The following is a 24,044-nucleotide window of genomic DNA, read 5'->3' as shown; positions in this document are numbered from 1 at the left end:
TTCAGGGTGGATTAGAGAGCAGCAGGCCTCTGTCTGAAGTCAGCCACTGATCAGTGAACCGAACCCAGCGCCTCCTGCCCTGTTGCTGCGGAGGGACGAGTTTATTCTAGTGCAGGCTGCTGTGGTGTGGACCCCCCGCGGAGGGACAGCTGTTGCAGAGGATGACTCACTTACAGGCTGGCCTCTCTCCAGAGACCCTGGAGAAGGCCAAGGTGGAGCTGAAGGAAAACTCTGAGACTTTGCACCAGGACATCCAGGAGGTACGGGACATGATCATCACCCGTCCGGACATTGGGTTCCTCAGGACAGATGATGCTTTCATCCTCAGGTTCCTCAGGGCCCGGAAGTTCAACCACTTCGAGGCATTCCGGCTGCTGGCTCAGTATTTTGAGTACAGGCAGCAGAACCTGGACATGTTCAAGAACTTGAAAGCCACCGATCCGGGCATCAAACAGGCCCTGAAGGACGGGTTCCCTGGGGTTCTGTCCAACCTGGACAGATACGGGAGGAAAATTCTGGTTCTGTTTGCAGCCAACTGGGACCAAAGCAGGTAATGAAAGATGCTTTATGTGGTTTAACCGGTCTCATTAGAATAAACACAAATAAACAAATGTTTCTGTTTGTGGAGCTGTCCATTCAGCACCACTCGGGAAGCAGGAAGCTCTCAGTGGAACAAGCTCCTTTATCAGCTTCTGTGGGTAAAACTAATGACTCCAGTCACTCTCTGCCACAGTTAAGAGAGTTTTGTATTAATCTAAAGAACCACAGCTGATAAAAGAAGCACCTACTGGTTAATTTCCTGTTTATAAAACTATTTATTAGCAAACTTGAAATCTGATCATAAAATTGTCCTTAAATGTGCTGTAAAGTTGTTCCTACTGACCCAGAATAAATGAAAAGGATAAATCTGCGGCTAAAATATTCATTTTAGTCAAACTTTGGTTATTTTAGTCCACACTGAAAAACACCAAACCTCCAGGTCAATGCATGCAGGTGCTCCAGTGAAGGCGAAATTATGGTAGGAAAGATTTGTTCATGACAGAAATGTCCAGAACTACCCCTCATGACCTCTGTTGACCCCATGATCCCATTCCTCCACCCATCCTGGTCCCGGGGAGTCGGGGAGACTTTTATCTTTCCACAGAGGATTTCTGATCCGACAGACTCATCGTAGACCTTCCACCATCTCTGCCAGCACTTATTTACTGTTTGGACTTTTCTTTTCTGGTAATTAATTCCTAAAACTTTGCTGTAGCTGCAGACAGCGTGTTTAAAGATAATGTGAGAAAGAATCCAGATGTCCGTAAAACAAGCTCCTCTCAGAACAGTCGAGTGTCTAACTGCCGTTTGGCTGCAGGACAGAAGTCTCGTTATCCTCTCTCACCGAGCGTCGCACACGTTAATCACACGCTTTGTGCTCCTCTCAATCCCATAAATCACCTGCAGACCCTTCAACACAAGGATGAGAACCGCTGGTTTCACACACCACTGATGGTGGGAATCCAACCTTCAACCTTCATTGGTGGTTATAGTGAACAAATAAAAGGTTCAAGTCTGAAATAAAGTCATGACATTTACTTTCCACAGGATTACTTTAGATTTAGTTCCTATTTCTAACATAAAAACTACGTCCAACCTGGACTGAACCTGCATCCTTGGCTGTCGTTTTATTTACATCTTTGTGTTTTCTCTGCATGAACGCACAGACCGTGCTGTGGTCGGTCAGGATTAGTATCTGGGCTGAGGTTAAAGGCAGAATTCAGGCCACAACCTGATTTAGTTTGGCTTTTATCAAGGATCAGACCAGTTTGTTTGGTCTATGAACCCTCAGTGTTTCCAGCCTGGCCTGCCAGACTCCTCCGTTTAATTCTGCACAGAGAACGGGTCTGGGAAGTCTCCTCATCTAATAACCCCACCCCGTGAGAATCCTAACCGAGCCAATCAGCGCTGAGCAGCGTACGTCACACACCACAACGCAGAGTTTGTCATAAACATGGCGACTGAAGCGGAGTTCGCCGCTGCTCTTTCCTCTGTTCTAAATGACTGGAATGTCTTTAAAACAACAAGTAGAAGCGCTAAAAGCCTTTCTTCTAAAAGAATAAATGATGTTTGCGCCGTCGCCGGACGTCTTTTTTTTTTTTTTTGCTACAGTTAAAAAACTACAGCGGTACAGACGGCATTTCCGTCTTTTTCTGACTGGTTATTTTTGAGCTGCCTAGCCCCGCCCCTCATGTGCCGCTCTGCCTGTGAGTAACCAGACGCGTTCTCTGTGCAGAACTAAACAGGACGAGTCTGGCAGGCCAGGCTACCGTGATTCCAGGTCTGATCGCAGATTTATGGACTTACTGATTAAAACTTACAGGAAGAAACACTTTGCTCCTTTAATTTAGGACATTTAGCTTGTTTCATTTAAGTTTTCCTTAAAATAAGATGTTCATTTTAATTTTGGGTCAGTTTTGCTCAGATTTATGATTTAAACGTGTCTGTTTAAAGTTTTTAGTGGAGAAAACTAAAGATTTGTTCTTCTTTAAGAAAAAAGTCTCCCAAATGGACGAAGAAAAGAAGGTGAAGACAAATTTACATGAAACCTAATGAGCAGAAAGGTTGAAGACGAGGAATCAGAGGCAATCACCAGCAGCAGGATCCATGTGGCCATCGCTAGAAACAATTAGAGCTCAAAGAGCTGCGTGATTTAAGACCAAGTTAAACTGAACAGGAAGTCGTTGGCGGATCTGACTAACAGACTTCACAGATGCTTCATTTGTGATTAATCACAAGGATGCAGCTTTTAAAAACTGTTAAAGAGGAGTTGAGAAGTTCTGATTCGTTAATTTATGTCAAGTCAAACATCAAAAATGTCAAAAATTTAGCAGAATTTTTCTATTTTTTCTATTTGAGGCTCTTTGACAGATCTAAACCCCGCCCCCCCCTCCACCCCTCAGGTACACGTTTGTGGACATCCTCAGAGCAATCCTTCTGTCGCTGGAAACTATGATCGAAGATCCCGAGTTGCAGGTTAACGGATTCATCCTCATCATCGACTGGAGCAACTTCACCTTCAAGCAGGCGTCCAAACTGACTCCCAGCATGCTGCGGCTGGCCATCGAGGGGCTGCAGGTAAGGAGCCACCGCCGCAAAGCTCTGCTGGGGTTGGTTTTCATCCAAAGATGTTCGTTTCACAAATCTCTGTTTAATTGTAGCTGTGTTCCATCTGAGATTTCACTTAGGAGCACTTAGATGACTGTCCTGCAGGCGTTAGATGTTTCTCTGCTCCAGCAAACCCGATGGGTGATTACCAGGTTTCTGCAGAAGTTGGTGAGAAGCTGAGTGGCGATTAAACCACTGAATCAGGCGCTTTTGGTTCAGGAATCATTTGTATTCATGCAAAATTGGTAAATTCACTCAGGAAAACTGCTTCTTAGGCTCCTCCTGAAAGAAAAGACACGTTTGATCTTCTGGATGTGTCTGGATAGACAAATGCAAACATGTAAACGCCCTAAAACCAAGTATTACTTAACATTTGGGAAAAGGATTTCAGAATATCGGTAATAATGAAACTCACACATGAGGAATTGCAGGTACTTCATTTATTGATCCTCATAAACAACATTGATTGCTGAAGTCTGGTGTGAACTGACATTCCAAAATAAAAGCTCCTTTTCAGTGGTAATCCATATAAAGAAGTCAGTGTCCATAAATAAAGCATTATGAGTTAAAGCTGTTGATGACGTTTTGATCTCAGTGACTCATAATCTGGGTCAGGAGCAGAAAAGTTTAGAAACCGCCGCTCTAAGGAGTTCTATTAAATGTTCGAATCAAGAATAAATCCCAATGAATAAGATCTTCAGGGCTGTTTTGTTTCCAGGAGGAGTTCTCGCGCTGCTGAGTAGAGATGCTTTCATCTATTAGCTGATCTCACAAACCAGCAGAGTGGTTGGATGGGTGCCAACATGCACTGGGATGCAGAAAAACTTTAGGAACAAAATTATCTGTGAGCAAAAAGCCACAAATGGATTCATCTGGTTTTGTGTGACTAAATAAAAGCAACAAAGCAGAACCTCCGGCTCACAGTCACCATCTTTCATTACCATCAGCAGTGAAAAGGACATCTTTATGCCGCCGCTGGACCATTTTCCTTCAGGGAAGGTAAAGTCTCGAACATAAAATTGGATCTACTGCAGGTAATTTTCAGTTAGGTTTTATTTGCTCCATCCAGGAACCCGAGGCGCTTTATAGTGAGATTGATTTAGAAACTGGAAGGCTTTGGGCTTGTGTCCTGCTGCAGGTCTGCTCTGGCAGCTTGGGTTTGGAGTTTTATTCTGAAGGAAGAGACGAGTCACGACAGACAGAAGCTGCATCCTCAGCAGGACGAAGACATGCCGTCACCAGCAGAGGATCTGGGGCTGCGGGATTAGGGAGAGAATCCTAATCACAGTTATCGTGGCCAAATTAAAAACACAAATAGTCATGGAGCGTGGGCAAAATCACCATAGAAATGTTGCAATGTGGCTCGCCAAAATAAAAGCTTCATGTAACACACTAGATTTTTGTTAATAATCTTTGTTTACTTCAAAAGGGCGTTACTCTAGTATAAATGTTCATTTCGACTGGAAAACCACCAAACGTTATGCTTCAGTCACTAACAGACTAATGAAAACACAACCAGAGTTCACATTGTAAGAGGACTACAGCGACTGAGTAAACATTAGCTGGTTTACTTTTATCCTTCTGAAATCAATATAAAGTACTTTATAATTATTTAGAGTTAATTTAAACACAAATAAATACATTTAATTACTACCTGATGAAAACATTTACAGAAAGCGCTGCAATAAAACCAAGAAGGGCTGCTACGGAAGCCTTCCAAACAGGAAGTTGTGTGAATAAAAACACATTTTCCAGGCATGTTGAGGCTTGGAAACACAACTGCATAAAAATATTACTAAAGGACACCACCAAGTGTGTGTGTGTGTGTGTGTGTGTGTGTGTGTGTGTGTGTGTGTGTGCGTGCGTGCATGCGTGTGTGTGTGTGTGTGTGTGCGTGCGTGCGTGCGTGTGTGTGTGTGTGTGTGTGTGTTTAAGATTGATGAATAGAGAGGTTTGTTGGCACATATCATACATCATTGTTTTGCCCTCATTCTGCTATTTTTACTAACATTTGGAGTCTAATGAGTGTACGAAGGATGTCGATTACATTGATTGAATGACTTTTATTTTGTAATAATTAGCAGCTGTAATTCAAACAGAACTAAAAAAACCTTTGGCCTGGTTAACGTGAACTGATTTTCCCCATCCAACAATCTTAAGGAGGCCCCCAATTACCATAACAGCTCCAAAGATAATCTTATCAGATATCCCTGCCATGTGTGGTGTGTTAAGAGTGCTCTGGTCTGCTCTGAAGCACATCTGAGTCACTCTGATCCTAAATCTGGGACATTCAGCATTTTGGATTGTCTCGATCTGTTTGAACGACAAACTAGCACGCTGCCTGTTGAATGTGTCGCGTAGCCAATCAGAAAGTGAAGTAATGAAAACACGCTGCAAGCCCCTCCTCCGCCATGTTAGCTTACTTTAAAGTCACTTTTGACCTTGTGAGCTTTTGCGTGCCTTCCCATTTGACGGGTGAAAGTTCGTGTATGAAATCAGTTTGTTTGTTTTTTGCCGTGCTGCTGAAACCAAGCTCGGCTATATCTGCGACTTTTCATCACCACGTTTAGAAAATCCTCTGACAATTTTAAATCCTGCCGCGTGAACCGGGTCTAGGAGGGACAGAAGCTTGGCGGTGCCGACCACTGATGGAGGACCAGGTGATTTCAGACGAACCGATGGAAACTAAAAAACTGAACCTTCACCTTTTTAAACACAGTTTTGAGTTTCTCTGTAAATGACGTAAATCTGTGAAAAATTAATGATCCAGAATGAATTTCTCGTCGCCCAGCCCCATCCCAACCCTCAACTGGATGATTTATTGGATTTTTCATGTATAAACATTGGTTTTGTGCTGCTGACAGCGTTAATGTGGAAAATCCGTTTAGTTTTTTTAGACTGAAGGAAAAAACCCAGAAGATTCAAGCTGTGAGCTGCTGTGAGGAGAGCACATTAGCACGTTTCTGACAGCTCTCCACAACCAGATTAGCATCTGAATCATAGATGATCGCCGTTAGCTTACTCCTGATTCATCCTCAGGAGCTCCTTCAGATGGACGATTGTTGTTTAGAGCAGAGCAGAACCGCTGTAACCAGGCACTTTAACTGGATTTCCTTTATTTATAATGAAAATGGAGCTGAAATCATCAAGATAGTGGCGTTAACTTTGATAATTTTCTCCTGAAAACAGGAAAAATGGGGTTTATTCCTCTGTGATAACACATTAAATAAATCAACCTTAATGATTTTCGTTTAACCAAGAACAAAAAACACTTTGTATTAATTCACATCTTAAATAAGGTCCTTCTAAATGCACATTTTTACTGAAGGAGCCATTTCTAAAGCAGAAACTAAACAGGAGGAGGCGGTAAATGACGTTCCGTCTCTGACGTGACGTTTCCCTCAGAAACCGTTGAATTCATTATCTCATCTGAACGGAAGGAGGATGAACTGAGCAAACATCAGGAGCACTGAGGCTGTGAGGTGAGCTGAGTCACTCCGACTCGTCTGCTTGTGAGTGAGTCACCTCCATCCGGGCTGCAGCGGGTTTAGAGCAGCAGAGTTGATGCTGTTGGGGGGTTTAACGACGTGACCTGACTTGAACATCCCAAAATGAGGTTCCTGACCTCAAAATGCAACCTGACTAAATAAACTTTATATTAAGGTGAATTTAATCTGTGGGATTATTGTTGTTACTGGTTTGTTGACCATACTGGGATCCAGTTAGGAGGGGTCTGATGTTGTTTCAGATCAGAATACCAATTTTTGATGTCAACAAACTCAAATTCTCTGTCGTTTTTGCTTAAAAACAACTTGACAAATACAGAAACAGATTTCCTTGTTTAAGGAAAGCTAGATGGATGCACTTATTCCCAGATTATGTTGTTTTTGGAACAGCAGCAGCTAGAGAATCAAACTTCTGACCCTCTTTCTTTCCACCGAGTTCGACTCAGGGTTCATCTGATTTAAAATCTTGATCTCATTTTCTACAAATGTCAGGACCTGAGATACGGACACGCAAATGTAAATGGAAGTGAAACTTTGACGGCTGAAGCCCAGTGAGCCGGACCAAGCAGGTGTATAAATGCAGGTGAGCTGTTGGTTGATGAGCAGAATGAAGTTCAGGTGTGAGCGCAGCAGGCCGCAACGAGCAATAAGGGAAAAAACGACCTTCCTCACAGAGAAACAAGACACAATCAAAAATTCTGTGATTATGAAAATGAATAATCAAGAAATCACACTATAAAAAACATAAATAAAAGGTTGTTATCGAAACGCGGCTGATTAGAAAATTACAAAGTAAATGAATCGGTGAGGCTGGAATAAAAAATATAAAATCATCTGTAATAAAATTGTCAGAAAAGATTACACTGATGTGTTTTTATGTTAAAATATTTACTGGAACAGCCTGTGAGTGATGCATCTGATTTATATTATTATTCTTCATTTTAAACGTGTCAGTTTGCATTTTCTTTTAACATCTTAGAAATAAATAAATAAAAAGTTTGATCAAATCCTACTTTTCACCTCGATGCTGCAATTCAGATATTTTATTTTACTATATTATATTATATTATATTATATTATATTATATTATATTATATTATATTTATTATATTATATTATATTATATTTATTATATTATATTATATTGTATTTATTATATTATATTATATTTATTATATTATATTATATTATATTACATTATATGATAATATATTATATTATATTATATTTATTATATTATATTTATTAAGTTATGTTATATATTATATAAGTTATATAATATATATTGTTTCATAAATAAACACAAATTCCTAACATATAATAAAAAACACATTCTAACCCATAATCTTGCTTTAAACACAAACACTGTGACAATAACAACCTAATACAACACAATGTTGTGTTACGGGTCGAGGCACGGACGCCATCATGTGCGGGTTGACCTTTTATTGTGAGAGAAAAATGTTATCCAATGGGAATGACTTCATGAGCACTCTCCATGGGGGGGGGGGGGGGGGGGGGGGCTGATTTTATAATTTAAGTGAAATTTCTAATTTGATGAACTCCAACACCAGGGGCTCGTGCACCGCTCCAGGTTTTAACCTGCTGCTCGTTGCAGATTGAGACCGGTGGGATTAAAGCTAAGTGACCCTATTTTAATAAAACTCTGCATTTAAAAGCTTCTCCCACTTCTTCACGATCGAATAAAAGAGATTATCTGAAAGAGAAAACACAGGAGTTGAAACTGTGCATGATGGGATTCATAATCCCTCCGGATTACATGCTAGAGGGATTAAAGTTAGAAGAAAACAGAATCTTCTTCTTTAAACAAGTTTTATTTAAATACATGAAATGTCAGGAGTGAATCAGGTGTTTTCTCAATCACGGAGGCATTAAAGTCGTCGCTTTTTCATGAAATTTAAAAGAAAAAGAATAATTTTAGCATTTTTGTGATTTGTATTACTGTCTGAGGGTTTGAAGGCCACCTCTGCAGTTCAGAGCTGTGGATCACCTTGAGAAGGTGGGTTAGGGTTGTCCAGAGGCTCTGAGCTTAAAGCGACCACTAACCTACAGCTTACAGGAAGCAGAAAGAGATTCTAGCTCCTAAACTCAGATAAGATTCAAAAACATAATCCTGAGGTTCCCAAACCTGGAGATGCTCCCATGAAGACCCCTAACCAGACTGGAGACCAGGGTCAGTCCAAACCTGCTCAGGGTTCAGAAGCGAGTCCTTGTTTAAATGTATTTAACACGTTTAAGACGATGACAGAGCCGAGGGTTAGGCAGGCCCAGGTGCTGCCGCGGGTCAAACAGTGAGCTTTACCTGATGAAGCATCATTCATGCAGGAACCCGTCGATAACCCAAAGCTCCCGTTAATTGAGGCCATTATCTGACAAGGGATCGATTCGCCCTGATGTGGACAACCGAGCTGCTAACGGGCTGCCTGGCGTGTGGTGCTGATGCTTATGGGTTAGCCTAGCCCTAACCCCATCGTGGAGCCGGGTTTGGAGAAGATGTTCATCATGTGATTAAACTCCAGGAGACGCACTGACCACAAACGTCTCTTCAGCAGCAGACGCTGTAACAAAAAGAATAAACAAAAGGAAGACTGATGGAGGGAAGTGAAGTAATCCTTCTGTGTCTGCTCCCGCCCCTCTGGCCTTCACACCTTCTGCCCCTCCCCCACCCTTTTCTTTAATGATATCACCCCCCCCCCCCCTCCTGCCCATTTCCCCGTCTCCTCTTCTCTACTCAGCTCAGTCACTTATCGACACGGCCGTTGTTCACCGTTTCCATGGAAACACAGTCAGATCTGAAATTTGAACAAATCGTACTAAATGTTTATTTTCTCGGCTTACTTTTCACGTGAAAACCCTGACATCCATGACTTGCCTCCTCCTTCCCTCTCTTCCTCAGCAGCCCCCTCCTGCTTCATCCCACCCTTGCTACGTTGCCACGGCAACATGTCCTCCTGCCTCGCTATCTGCTTTGGCCTCTCCTCCAGATGGGCTCCCTTTTGTTGTCTTCAGCGCCGAGACAGAAACACACTTCTCCGTCTTTCTCAGCTTTTTTCTTTCCTTCAAGATGTTCGCAGGCGGCTGATTAGGTGTCAGCGAACGCACCACGGTCCATGTAAATGGCTGGTGTATTATGGGATGTATGTTGGGCGCTGTTGGTGGAACGTACAAACACTCATCATTTTTGTCCCCAGTTTTAGTCTTTTTTCTGCTCATTTTAATCAGATTTTTTAATCTAAAAAATAATTAAAAACATTTTTTACATGAAATTAAGAACAGATATTCAAAATTTTACCCTTTTATGGAAAAAAGTTATAAAATGTTATTTGTTTATTTATTTTTGGAATATTTATTCATTTAGGGCAAATAGGTTATATTTTATTTGCAAATTATCAATAAAATAAAAAAGTGATATTAATATTAAAGTGATATTAAAGGCTGGCTCACCATTATATGTAGAGGGGTAAATATTGTTGCTTTTAAGCTTAATATATTACCTCTACTTATGACCAATGAGCTGTGATACTCTATATAAATATATCAACCTACTTGGTCTTGTATGTTTAATCAGAAGATTCTGGGATTCTTTGCTTTTCAGGGATCAACACACTTCGTCCCAATTCAGACCGAGTCAGGTTTATAAAAGATAAGAAATTTATTTTCTAAACAAATTAAAAACAAGACAAGTTAACTAAGACAACTGTGCTGGATGAATCTAGGTGGATGGGATGTGATGTGTGGTGACTATGTGTGAATGCCAGATTATCAGAACCTTCGTATCTAGAAGAACTCAGAAGAACTGAGTTCTGGGTGTGAAAATGGAAAGAATTTGGTTCGCATTAACTGGGAGGTTGATTCTTATCAAAACCACATCAGACACACTCTGGCTGTGTTCTACGTACCCCTGAGGAGACTCCCTTTAAGATCCGAGATGTTGGGGGGGGGGGGGGGGGGTTCGGCTGACCCCAAGGTGCCGAAGTTCGTAGAAAACAAACGCAGCACGACTAGGTCGGTCCAGAGTCGTCTATCGGATCACAACAGATAGATGAAGTCGTTTGCGTCTAGAACAGCTGTTTCTGAATAGCTGAAGGAACAGTTTTGCTGTGTCAACTTCAGCGTGTAGCAGGGTTTTTTGACAGCTTGTCAAAAATGCTCAAGAGGGTTTGCTACAGACGGCCTGTCCATAGCTTTCTCTAGAACTGACTCACTGTCAAGTGAGCTCTGTTTTAATATTCTCATATTATGATTTCTTGGCCAACGTGCCATGTTAATGGGTGTTAACAAGCAAACCTCAGAACATCACGCCTTGCGTCAGATACAGGATGTTCTTATTTGTGGAACAGAAAACAATGTGTCAGGATATTAGCTTAACCTTGTCATCGTCACGTGTCTGAGTGTGTTAGCTGTCAGAAAATAGTGATTCACCTGTTAAACCAACACTACTGATCATAATGTCTAAATGTTTAATTTCAACCACAGTAATTTAAGCACAGATTAATCAAAACATTTCATTAGTATTCATTAACATTTGGTCATTCAATCATATTATTATTTAGTGATTATTTAACTTATGAGTTGTAAAAGTGTTCCTTTTCATGAGAGTGAGCAATCCTATGGTGTTGTCAAAAGAAGGCTTTGTTTGGGAACGCAGGCTGATATTGTGTTCCTCCTGAAATGTCAACAAGGTTTGCTCAACCTTGTTGCTTGTTGGAAGGTGGAATGTAAAATCCACCTCAGAGGGTGGAAATATGTCTGTAGATGACCGGTGGCCTGTAGGTCAATCTGTAGGCGAAAACCGACCATTTCTGGACGTTACGTTAATGTACGGTAATAACGTTTAACGTTTTATTTAAAGATCTACTTTTTGGGGGGAATTTTTTCAGTTCAGCACTTTTTCTGTTGTTTAAGGTGCGGGACACTGAAAAAACATTTTTAAATGATTACCTCTGATTAAAATCGGTCTGAGTTTTTCATGCAGGCTGAACATGAATAGTCTTCTACACCTATCTCCTACGAGTCAAAGGGCAACCATTACTGTTTTTACATTTCCTGTTCCTGTTCTCTTCTGAGTCGGCTTCCAGTGTTTCTGATTGGCTGTTGGCAGCGTGTTTGGTAATCAGCTGTTTGTGTGGCTGTTTCCCCATCACGCTATCGCTGCTGCTGAGGTCAGCTCAGGTCAGTTCCCCACACACCAGCAGAGTTTGAGCCAACCATCCAAACTGTCTATACTCCATTACTGCTGATGGTGCAGACTCTCTCCAACTGGGAATTGTGGGTAAAAATCAGCAAAAAAGCTATCTTCCAGTGTGTCTTCAGCTTGTGACTGATGTCTGCATCCACTGGTTTCTACATTTCCTCACCCTAATCTCCTTTATCTATGGTCTAAAACAGATCCGTAACACCAGAGCTGGTTTTTTATTAACTCCTGGACTCGTGTCTGTTGGATGTTTGTGGTGAAAAGTCGTGCAAATCTTTATTCTGAGTGAATGAACCTCGGTGCAACCTGAAGCAGGGTGAACAGTAATCACGTCTGACGGGACAAAGACAAACCAAACCTGCACGTTTAAAATATTTACGTTACTGCAGAACAGGACAACACCCAACAGCGGCTCTGGAGAAGCTTGTAGTGAGTCCTCTTAGGTGTGTTCTTGCTGTGTCTTTGTAAATCCATGCTTTCGTTCTTTTTTAAACACAGAAACAGTTTTGTTTACCTGTTTGTAGCTACGGTTTCGCCGACAGCTGCCGGCTTCTTCAGGCTGACGCTGATGGTGGCGCGTCACTTCCTTCTCCGTTTATCTGCGGGCAGCAGAGGACGTTGTCGCCCTCTACTGCCCGCTCTCCCCTCTCCGACGATGCAGTCCCATGCGTGGTCCAGCGTGTAAACTCCGTCGTCCCTGTTCATGGTCCCACATCCACGTCTCCTTATCTCTATTGCTTCCTTGATCCATCTTTTGTATTTTTGTTGTTCAGTGGTTATGATCCGTGTGCTGTCCCAGTCCATTATATGGTTTTCTCTTAAGCAATGATCTGTTACGGCTGACTTTTTTATTGTACTTTCTGCTTCTTCTTTTGCTGCTCTTGTGTGTTTACGATTTGCCTCTTTCTCGCACTCCTTTCTGTGTTCTATTGTCCGTGTATTGAGTTGGCGTCCGGTTTCTCCTATGTATGTTTTATTGCATATTTTGCATGGGATTTCGTAGATGACTCCACATTTTTGTCCAGCTGATATTTTGTCTTTTGGGTGTACTAATCTGTTTCTAACTGTTGTGTATGGTTTTGTTGGTGTGTTTATGTTGTGTTTTTTCATTGTTGCTCTTATTTTTTCCGTTATGCCTCTGATGTATGGTAGGGTTATCACTGGTTTTGGTTCTTGTCTTTCTGGGTTTCTGGTTCTTTTTTTGGGTTGTTCTTTGCTTTCTGTTTTTGTTTGTTGTTTTCCTTTGTTTATTGCCCATGTCGGGTATCTGCAGGTCTTTAAAGCGTGTTGTATGTGTTTGTCCTCTTGTTTACGGTCTCTCTCTTCTGTTATTATGTTTGCTCGGTGATATAATGTTCTGATTACTGACATTTTGTGTATGGTGGGGTGTTCTGATGTCCATAATAAATATTGGTCTGTGTGTGTTGGTTTCCTGTATGTGTTTATGTTTAGGGTCCCGTCGGTCTGCCTGGTGATTTTCATGTCCATAAATGCTATGCTGCCTTCTGTTTCTAACTCATAAGTGAATTTTATGTTGCCCGTGTCGTCAATATTGTTTAAGTGTTGTGTTAGTGTTTCTGTTTGACCTTTTGGTATGATTTCCAGTATGTCGTCTACGTAGCGTTTCCATAGTTTTATTTTGCAGTTTGGGGGGGCAGTGGCTATGGCTTTTTGTTCCAGGTCTTCCATGAAAAACTCGCACAGGGTGGCTGATAACGGGTTACCCATGGCGAAGCCTTCCAGTTGTTTGTATATTGTGTTGTCGTATGTGAAGTAAGTGGAGTTAGCTACCAGTCCTATCAGTTGTGCTATGTCATCTGCTGTGAGGTTTGTCCTTTTATGTAAAGTCTTGTCCTGTCTGATTCTGTTAACTACTATGTCTATGGTTTTTTGGGTTGGTGTTTTTGTGAACAGAGATGTGACGTCATGTGAGATGAGTATGTCGTTGTCTTCTATTGTAATTTCCTTTAGTTCTTTTGCCAATTCTATACTATTTTTGCAGTGTTGGTCTGTATTTCCTAATAACGGGCTGATGATTCTGCTGATATCTTTTGCCATGTTGTATGTTGGTGTACCTATGCTGTCAACTATTGGTCTAAGTGGGGTGTTTTGTTTATGTATTTTTGGTGTTCCATATATTCTTGGTGTTATGTTTGCTGTGGGAATCCAGTGTTTGTACATTTTTTCTGTTATTTTGCCTTTTTCGTGAAGTGGCTTCAGTAATTTTACAATACATACATACATACACAACAGTTAGAAACAGATTAGTACACCCAAAAGACAAAATATCAGCTGGACAAAAATGTGGAGTCATCTACGAAATCCCATGCAAAATATGCAATAAAACATACATAGGAGAAACCGGACGCCAACTCAATACACGGACAATAGAACACAGAAAGGAGTGCGAGAAAGAGGCAAATCGTAAACACACAAGAGCAGCAAAAGAAGAAGCAGAAAGTACAATAAAAAAGTCAGCCGTAACAGATCATTGCTTAAGAGAAAACCATATAATGGACTGGGACAGCACACGGATCATAACCACTGAACAACAAAAATACAAAAGATGGATCAAGGAAGCAATAGAGATAAGGAGACGTGGATGTGGGACCATGAACAGGGACGACGGAGTTTACACGCTGGACCACGCATGGGACTGCATCGTCGGAGAGGGGAGAGCGGGCAGTAGAGGGCGACAACGTCCTCTGCTGCCCGCAGATAAACGGAGAAGGAAGTGACGCGCCACCATCAGCGTCAGCCTGAAGAAGCCGGCAGCTGTCGGCGAAACCGTAGCTACAAACAGGTAAACAAAACTGTTTCTGTGTTTAAAAAAGAACGAAAGCATGGGTTGTAGTGAGTCCGTTTGGTGAATCGATACATTCTGGTAGGTTGTTAGAGAATTTAAGGCTTTAGACTGAAACGTTCTTTTACTGAACAACGAGATCAGCGTGCATCTCAGACTTGTTTAGATTTGATAAAACTGCACTATTTGATGCCTTGAAATGAAAAAACATAAGTGATTATCGCTTTAACAGAAATCTTCTACAGTCACGTGAAGTGAAAGTTAGACGTGCAGCCTCTACGCAGGCAGCATGAAGCCGACCAATCAGACGAAGCTTTATTTGTACAGACAGAGTTTTATACTCCTCTGCTCTCTTTTAAAGATAATTAGACAATTATTGGATTATTTGATGAAATCAAAATGAATCTACTGCAACTTAATTAGTCTGGTCGTTCATCACCACTTGTCTGAGCGATGCTGCAGAAGCAGCTTCTTCTTTTTCTCACCGTTTGTTTCAAATGTATTGTTTTAACACCCAAAGTGTTTGTTTTCTCACATTAATTACATCCAATATTCATTTTATCATCATTTATCCACAGAAAACCAAGCAGTTCACCTGTTTTCAGACAGAAGTGCTCTTTGCTTTGTGCTGATTTTGGTAGATGTCGGGTTTACAGCGACAGATCTGCAGCTTTTTCAAGCAGCTCCAGCCGGCTGCAACTCCTTTTACCGAACTCCCCGAGGATCCGCTCTGCATTAGTGTTATGTAACACCAGAACCCCATCAGAATAACTTGGACTCCTCTGAAATCGGTGCCAAAATGCCCGTGAAATATGCATGAGGAGATAAATAGTGACCTACTGAATCTCCTCCGGAAATAAAACAAAATCTGTTGAAACTTTGTTCTTTGGCACCAATTACTGCGCAGAAATGTGAATGCAACAATCTGAATATTCAATCAAACTTCAATCAAACTTTATTAATATAGCACTTAATCATGCAATACATGACACTCAAACTGCTTAACAGATTAAAAAAGCCCTGCATGCCCACATTCCCTCCCATGCCCAGAATTTTTAAAACAGTCTGACAATAAAAACCCTTCACAACACTCATCTTCCAGGACACACGCACGCGTGCACACACACACACACACACACACACACATGCACACGCACACACACACACATGCCCCCCACCCCCCCCACGGAACAAACACGATGGCCTGAGATTAGATGAGCCAGACCAGCTAAGATAAGGATAAGGAAACACCATCAGGGGAGTCATCCGCCCCGACAGCAGCAGATCTACAGCAGCAGCCGAGGCACTGACACAGGGCACCCAGGGCAGGGAGGGTGGAGACCCACCACCTCCACCCAGGCACACCTGGAAAGCACCCAGGCCGCCACAGCCGACCACCGCCACCGTGGCAGAGGACTCCCACAGAGGAAGCACTGGAAAAAGGTTAAATTAAGGTTAAAATATAAAACCATGAGAGCTAAAATGATAATTGTAATATAAAAAGTTATATAGATATTAAAATAATGTCGATCATAAATCTATGGTAAAAAACTGTTTAAATTGCATGTTTAAAGAAAGAATACATAAAATAAATAAATGAATTAATAGATAAATAACCTAATGAATTAATTTGTTTAAAAGGTGATAGTAATCAGTTAAAAGCTAAGCTAAATTCTAAATAACCTTTTTAAAACCACAGCAGGCTTTCATTTGTCTCTATGGTCTAAAAGTGTGTAAACAGTTGAAGTTTATTCTCACCTGTCAATGTGAGTTAGGATGTTTTTGGCTTTAATCAAACTCACAGGAAGTGATGACTGCTTCTATAACTGATGAATGTTGGGTCCAGTCAGGCCGGCAGCCGCAGCTAAAACCACAGGAATGTCTCTACCTGCTGGTTTTAGCGATACTGAGCTAAACGTAAACTAATAATCAACATGATGTCATCCCAAAGATCCATCTTCATCATTTCCTTTGTTTAAAACTCTTCAGCATGTGTTTCATTCTGACCAATCACAGCTTGCAATGAACAAAACTCGCTCCACTGTTTACCGGCAGATGAAATCGGTGCTCAAATATACTTCCAGAGTCAATAATCTGTCTTCCAGGTCTGGAATCAGAAGGTTGTTGTGAACAAAGAATGTGTTCAGCGGGTTATTTAAACTCGCCATCCCGCCTGTTATCTCTGAACTGCAGACGGACGACATTCTGACCAAATGTTTCCTCCTTTCAGTAAAATAAGCTCCTTAGACTTTTGGCTGATTTGAGTGTTTGAAGATCATTTCAAAGAGAAGCTGTTTGTGCTCTCTGCCAAAGATCAAGATCTGATCTAGGAGCCTGTGAGCGGATTCTGCATCAGAAAACAACAAAAACTCTGTTTGTGTTCATTTAAAGTGAGTTTTACATCCTCTGACTCAAACAGCTGAAGAGTGTGGCGCATATGACACAACAAGAACGAGTTTATCAGAATCAGCTCAAAGCCTTAAACCGTAAATGTTGACTCAGGTTCACCTTTTTTTTTTTTAAACTGCAGATTTAACAAGATTTTAACTAAAAGAAATTAATAATCTGCTGTAATCTGGTCCTGGTCGCTGCACCTCTCTCTCTCTCTCACACACACACACACACACACACACACACACACACACACACGTTTCTGATGTATCCTTCCATTAACCATCAAAACTTGCTTAATTAACTCCCAACATCTAAAAGGAAGTAGAGGAGCAGTTTGATCTCCAGCTGCTGCTCTTCAGAGAAAATAACGTCTCTAAAAGGACGTGAGGAGAAATAAATCCTCGTCTAAAAAGAGTTTCACCGATGACAACTTTATTTCCTCTATGCAGAAAAAAGTCTTTGAAACCAAAAACGAGAATATTTAGTCTATATTAAGAACGTACGATTTATCTGCATCAACATCGGTATCAGTTGTTGTCGGTGTTTTTTTAACACGTCGGTATCGGTCTGAGAAGGAAAACTGGGCTGACATAAACAACTAATGTTTATTCCTATCTCGGGTTCATTTTGTTCACCATAAATATATTTTCACGTTTGAAACAAAACAAAAATGAAGAAAAGCCAGAATAAAACTTAAACAGTGACTAAACTGATCAATGTTTTTGTCAACAATTAAAAGACCAGATGAAAATCAACAATGATGAAAAATCAGTCAGGAGGCGGTAACAATGCAAACAAAAGAACCAATCAGCTAACAGAGAAGGCGGGACTAGAAGAGGACCAGTCAGAGTCCGGAGCCGGCTGCTGCTACAACAATTTATATCCAAAAGGAGAATCCCTACATGAAATACCCAAATCTGCTGTTTTCTGATTTAAGAAAGTGAGTCTGAAATATCAACTTAACTTCTTCACTTCGTCTGATAAAAAACATTCCACTTCCTCTGAAATCCAGGAGCACCTCCATGGATTAACGCTGGTTTATTGATGGATTCATCAAGAGATTAAAGTCCCAAACTGTGTAAAACTCCCAGACTGATCAGACATGAAGACACTTCTTGGACTTATGGATAAAAAGACAAACATCTCACCAAATCCCAGAGTTTCATGACTCCTTTCAGCGCCACACTTCACAAATAAATATACAAATGTCAGAGAGGTTCATGCAAAAGAAAAGGAAATAGACTTTATCTAAATGTATTTGATCCTTTTTTATTTTCGGTGTTCTCTCTCGTCTCTAAAAGTTGAATTAAAAGAAAAAATGGAAGCCCAGAGAGGAAGAAATGTGATTTTCAGTGATCTGACTCAAATGTTTAAGAGTGAAATGGAGATGAGTCAGAAAAAAAAGGACTTCTGAGTAAAATAATTGAATAAAAATATTCTGAAGAAATCAGAAAATGAGGTAGAGTCCAGGGATGAATGTGGTCCAAAAACTGCTTCAACCCAGAGTGAATAAAAGATCCTTCACAGAGAAAAAGCCACGTTTTCTGTGAGCAGAAGCCCTTTTCTTGATTCATCTTCTTTTCCAGTTCAGCATTACGGCCGCTCACCGGACCAGAAGACGTTTTCACTGCAGGCGATACTTAGAAACCAACAAGAAAGGCCCTTCGGTGCACGCCGTGCGTGTCTGCCTCCCCTCTGTCTGGGTTGTCCCCTCTGAAGACAAGCGAACTCATTCAAGGGATGAAAAGTGACAGAAGCAGAGCAGAACTTGGACGGAGCTCATCAACCTGATGTGTTGAACAGAAACTGAAGATTTATGACCGCAGCTCCAGTGCATGCCGGGCGCTGGGCGACATGCGTCAGGTCTGATGACATCGCCGGAGCTGATGGACGCTCATTTCTGCACTGTAAAAAGAAAAAGTTGATCCAACTTAAAAATTTGCTTTAATTGGTAACAAGCAATTTAATTAAGTTTATCCAACTAAAATTATTAGTACAATTCTAATAATTTAGTTTGGATAAACTTAATTAAATTGCTTGTTACCAATTGAAGCAATTCAATTAGATTGATTAAACTATTCTCTTTTTTCGGTCTGGGATGCTTACACGTCAAAACTCCAATTCCAGCTTTTAGCATTAAGGGATTTGTCTGTAAATCCATAAAAATATATTAAATTCTAAAAGAAAAGTTAAACTTTTTTTCTCGTAGGATTCTGAATATTTTCAGGGAAGTGAGTTTTTTCCCCACGGACCTCCATAGCTGTTGTCTCTGTTCCGCCCACACCTGCTCCTCATCCATAATCATAAATTAACATCCAGTAAATATTTGAACTGACCTAAAAACAATAAAATTACTAAATACAAATGATTTTAAATGCTCTCCTCAAAATAAAGCCCTGAACTGAGGGAGCTGATGACACCAGATGACAGCGGATCGCTTGCAGGTGCAGCACTCTGTATGTCCGACTGGACAGCTGATGAACTGGAGGATCTGGTTTTCATCTAAACATGGTAGACAAACGCTCAGCTGTGACTCTCAGGTTGGAGCTTGACTTCCTGTATGAGCAGTTGTGATCCATCGTTCTCCTCTTCCTCATTCCTGCAGCCACACTTTTAAACAAAAACTGTTTCATTGTTAAATCAATCGGTTCTTTATGTTCTGAGAGAAAGCCTAATTAGTTTGAATCTGTTAAATAAATAATCTCTGTGGCTGTTTTGGGTTTTACCGCCGATGTGGGGTTACAGAATGTGTTTAAATCATTAGTGTGCACTTTGCAGTCGTCTCCAGCATCAGATGCTGACTCACCTTGTGCAGATTGTGCTGCTGCTACGGAAACCTGACCCTGCATCCTTCTGCCAGCTTCTGCATTGACTGGACTCCATCAATGCCCACTATGTGAGGTCAAGTCCCTGCAGCATGCCACGGTTGTAAAACTCAAAAAAGCATTTGCATCAATTCTTCTCTTGTTAAAATCAGCTTTATGTTTATATTATGAATCTCATTAATTAGAAGTTTTGGTTAATAGTGATGATGAGCAGCTGGTTAATTAATCATGAGGTTTATGATGGTTTAACTCTTTTAGGTGATTAAAAAATACAAATTTAAACACACTATCAGTAATTTGTAGGCATTTTTCTTTCTTTCGTTTATTTCTTAACTGAAAAAATCAGTACATGAAACAAAATACTACCATAAAATCTGATATTTTTTTTAGCTTGAAACCACATTAATATGAAGAAAAACACCTCAGTCTATTTATGTTTCCCCTCCTGCTCGTCTTCAGCTCATATAGTTACATCCAGTCTGACTCTCAGTTATTATTATGAAAATTCAGATTCTTACTAAGGAAACATAAATGTCCACTTTGTTTGTAAAATCCAGACGCTGATGAACCTGAGGTTTCAGAACACATTTGATTTTAAAACCCACTTTGGAGAAGAAAAAATATTTTCTAAACTCCGAAAACTAATTTGGTTTCTACTGACATTTTTAAAGCACCCCGGATGAGCCCCCAAGTGTAATCTGTCCTAGGCTCGTGGAGCACAAAATAAATAAACGCAACAAGAATTGACCCTAGAAAATGCTTTGCAAAACCCTAACCCTACCAAAAAAATGCTCTCAAACTAATTTGGTCTCCACTGAAAATTTGGAGGTATCCTGGATGAGCCCCCAAGTGTAATCTGTCCAAGGCTCGTGGAGCACAAAATAAATAAACGTAACTAGAATTGATTCTGGAAAATGCTTTGCAAAACCCAAACTCTAACAACAAATTCCCTCAGCTAATTTGGTCTCCACTTAAAATTTGGAAGTTCCCCAAGTAAAGTGTGCCCAAGGCTTACTAAACAAATGTAACTTAGCCACACTGGGAAAAAAATAATGATTTATTCTCCTTGCCTCCAAGCAAAGCACTCCTGATAAAATCTAGTACCTGCAGAGAATTAACCCAGATTTGGCCACTTGAGTTTCAGAGATAAAATCACTACATCAGTAGGAGATCGGAAGATGCATGATGGGAGCAGCTTTACTGTGATTACAACACATCAGGTGGGAAATAACGTAGACATGCATTGATCTGGAGTAAAGGTGAAAAAGCCAGTGTTCTGACCCACATGGTAACCTGTGACCCCCATGGTAAATGAAATATACAAACATTGCCAATTAGCTAAGGAGAAGAGTGCATGGCAACACAAACAACTTAACCAGCAACTGTTTTGGTTCATTCTAAATGCTAAAAGTTGACTTTAGCATTTTTAAATGTATTTTATTTCTGGTAATTATCTCCAAACCTCCTGTTTGATTTCTCACAACCCGAACTTTTAGTTTATTGAGAAAACCTCATTTATCCAACAAATGACCATAATGCACAAATTCATTTATGCTGACAAAGTTGAGGGATAATCCAAAACGAGTCTTATTTAATTACTGTTAAAAGAAAACAATGGTCTTCACCAACATGATTTCACAGGCCTCAATGGGCTGTGGCCCCCAGTTAGATTTAAAGGGAAAATCTAGTGGAGTGTTTTGTGTCGCAAAGCTTGAAGTGGGTGTTTTTCTTTATTTTTTTCAAACCGTACCACGCTTTTAAAAAACCATTTCTAATGTGTTTACCTTCTTCAGTGAAGCCACGGGCATGAGGGGGAGGAGATTATTCAGCATCGGGAAGTTGGGCAGAAACAGAAAAACTAAATAAAAAGTCTCACCAGTTTGTTGGTCCAAGCAGATTCTTTCCCGTTTTGTGTCACTTTTTCTTTTGATCATGCACATGCTCAGCTGTGCCCCGCAGCAGGGCCGTATCCAGGAAAACCCTGGAGTGGGTTTGACCCGGTGGTCCCCAGAAAACCTAATTTTATGAATATTTAAGTTTTCTCATTTCTCAACTGCAGGTAAAACTTTTTAAAATCGCTGTGCAGTTTGATGATAATAAAACAATCTTTAGGAAAAAAAGCTAACGATGTTTGCTCTTTATGTGCTGTTTTAGAGGCATACATTTTATTTTTAGCTTGTATTTTGTGCCTTATTTACTTGTTTTCACAATTGTATTTTATTTTTTACATTTTTATTCTTTTGTAGTTGGAGCTTTTCTGACCATGCCTAGCATACAAACAAACAAACAAACAAACAATAAATTGATAAATAAAGTGATAAAAATCTCCTGCCTGCAGATTTTGATTCAGCATTTGAACCTTTTTGAGTAAACTTTATTTCTGATATCCTGCTACAGTTGTGGATTTTCCAGTTGTATTTGGTTTTTAACCAAAGTGTGTTTTAATTTACTAACATTGTTTGTTTTAGTCACTGACTTGCTGTTTCCCACCTTTTGGTGGCCTCAGATGCTCACGTGTGTTTCATCTATAATCATCTCAGCTGTTCCCAGTCAATAATCCAGCCACCCGCTATGTGTAGTCCTCGGTCTCTCAGAGTCTGCTTTCAGATTCATGAACGTGAATCTTTGTTCTCCTACAAACGATACCATCACACTTCTTCTACATTGTCAGATAATGATTGTTTTTTAAGAAAATGTGCTGACTTTACTTTTCCTCCTTTCATTCATTCTTTCTGAGACTTAATACAAAATACTTAATGGTCATGTGCTGTAAATACTTAGTACTACGACCGAAATACTTAATGTTTGTGTGCAGTAAATACTCAGTACCACGACCGAAATACTTCATGTGCATCAAATACTAAGTACCAGAACCGAAATACTTCATGTGCAGCAAATACTCAGTTCCGCGACCAAAATACTTAATGGTCATGTGCAGTAAATACTCAGTACCGCGACCAAAATACTTAATGGTAATGTGCAGCAAATACTCAGTACTACGACTGAAATACTTAATGTTCGTGTGCAGCAAATAGTACCACTACCGAAATACTTAATGATCGTGTGCAGTAAATACTCAGTACCACGACCAAAATACTTAATGATCATGTGCAGTAAATACTCAGTACCAAGACAGAAATACTTCATGTGCAGCAAATACTCAGTTCCACGACCGAAATACTTAATGGTCATGTGCAGTAAATACTCAGTACCACAACCGAAATACTTAATGGTCATGCGCAGCAAATACTCAGTACCATGACCGAAATTCTTAATGTTCATGTGCAGCAAATACTCAGCACCACGACCGAAATATTTAAAGGTATAGCAATCGATGTTTGTGAATTTCAGGAAAGAACCGCCCTTTCCATTTTGCGCAACACTCTCCCAGCGCCTGTTTACAAGTAGCTGCCGGCCGTATTGTGTAATAAGAGGCTCTAAAAATGGCATGCAGAACGTTAGCTTACCTCTCGAGCAGAAAACCGGCAACAGCAGCGTCTGTGGGGAGCTGACTGGACCGCGTTAGCCTCTTCTTGATTTCCATGAGAATGCATGGGTGCACAGAGTACGCATGCGCAGGAAGTGAAAACTAACTCCGGATTGGCTTCACCAGAAATTGACATTTTTGCGGCGCGATGGTTGACGTGATCCACCCGGAAGAAAAACATTGATTGCTATACCTTTAATATTCGTGTGCAGCAAATACTCAGCACCACGACTGAAGTAAGCTGAGTGATTCCTGCTGTGGTGAGGTCTGACTAAATGCTTACATGAATCATCGGAGTGAGACTTTTTGTTTTTAATTAATCTGATGGGCCAAAACAAGCAGAAACTAACCAACTTAAACACCAGAAACTGAAGTTTTACATAATCATTTTTTTTCTTTTTACTTTATCATGAACTTTAAATCTGTTTAGACACTTTGATGTGTTGGTGTTACATTCTGTAGTTTTTGGTTCTTGTGGTTTATAGGGTTTTAGTTTGTCTTATTTGGTGTTTCTGATCCCAGCTTTTTCTCCTTTTGTGCGTCTCATTTAATAATCGGTTTAGTTTGCTTGTTTTTGATCATGTTGATCATTGTGCCGAGTACTGTTGGTCCAGTTGTTGAGTTTTGGATTTAAGGCCAGTTTATACTTCTCTATCTGCGTTGGTTC

General features: G+C 40.5%; 1 protein-coding gene across 1 annotated transcript in view; it reads left to right on the top strand.

Annotated features, from left to right (window-relative positions):
• clvs2 (clavesin 2) overlaps positions 1-24,044 on the top strand; it is a 29,745-nt gene continuing 5,701 nt past the window's right edge. Inside the window, exons 1-2 of the mRNA XM_015947770.3 lie at positions 1-550; positions 2,943-3,117. Coding sequence (XP_015803256.1) covers positions 162-550; positions 2,943-3,117 — 564 coding nt within the window. The 5' untranslated portion in view covers positions 1-161. The remainder of the gene's footprint in view (positions 551-2,942; positions 3,118-24,044) is intronic.

This window comes from Nothobranchius furzeri, chromosome 2 (assembly GCF_043380555.1).
Source record: "Nothobranchius furzeri strain GRZ-AD chromosome 2, NfurGRZ-RIMD1, whole genome shotgun sequence".
Classification (NCBI taxonomy): Eukaryota; Metazoa; Chordata; class Actinopteri; order Cyprinodontiformes; family Nothobranchiidae; genus Nothobranchius; species Nothobranchius furzeri.
Note: the sequence above shows the minus strand (reverse complement) of the source record. Positions and strands in the feature narration are given on the sequence as shown.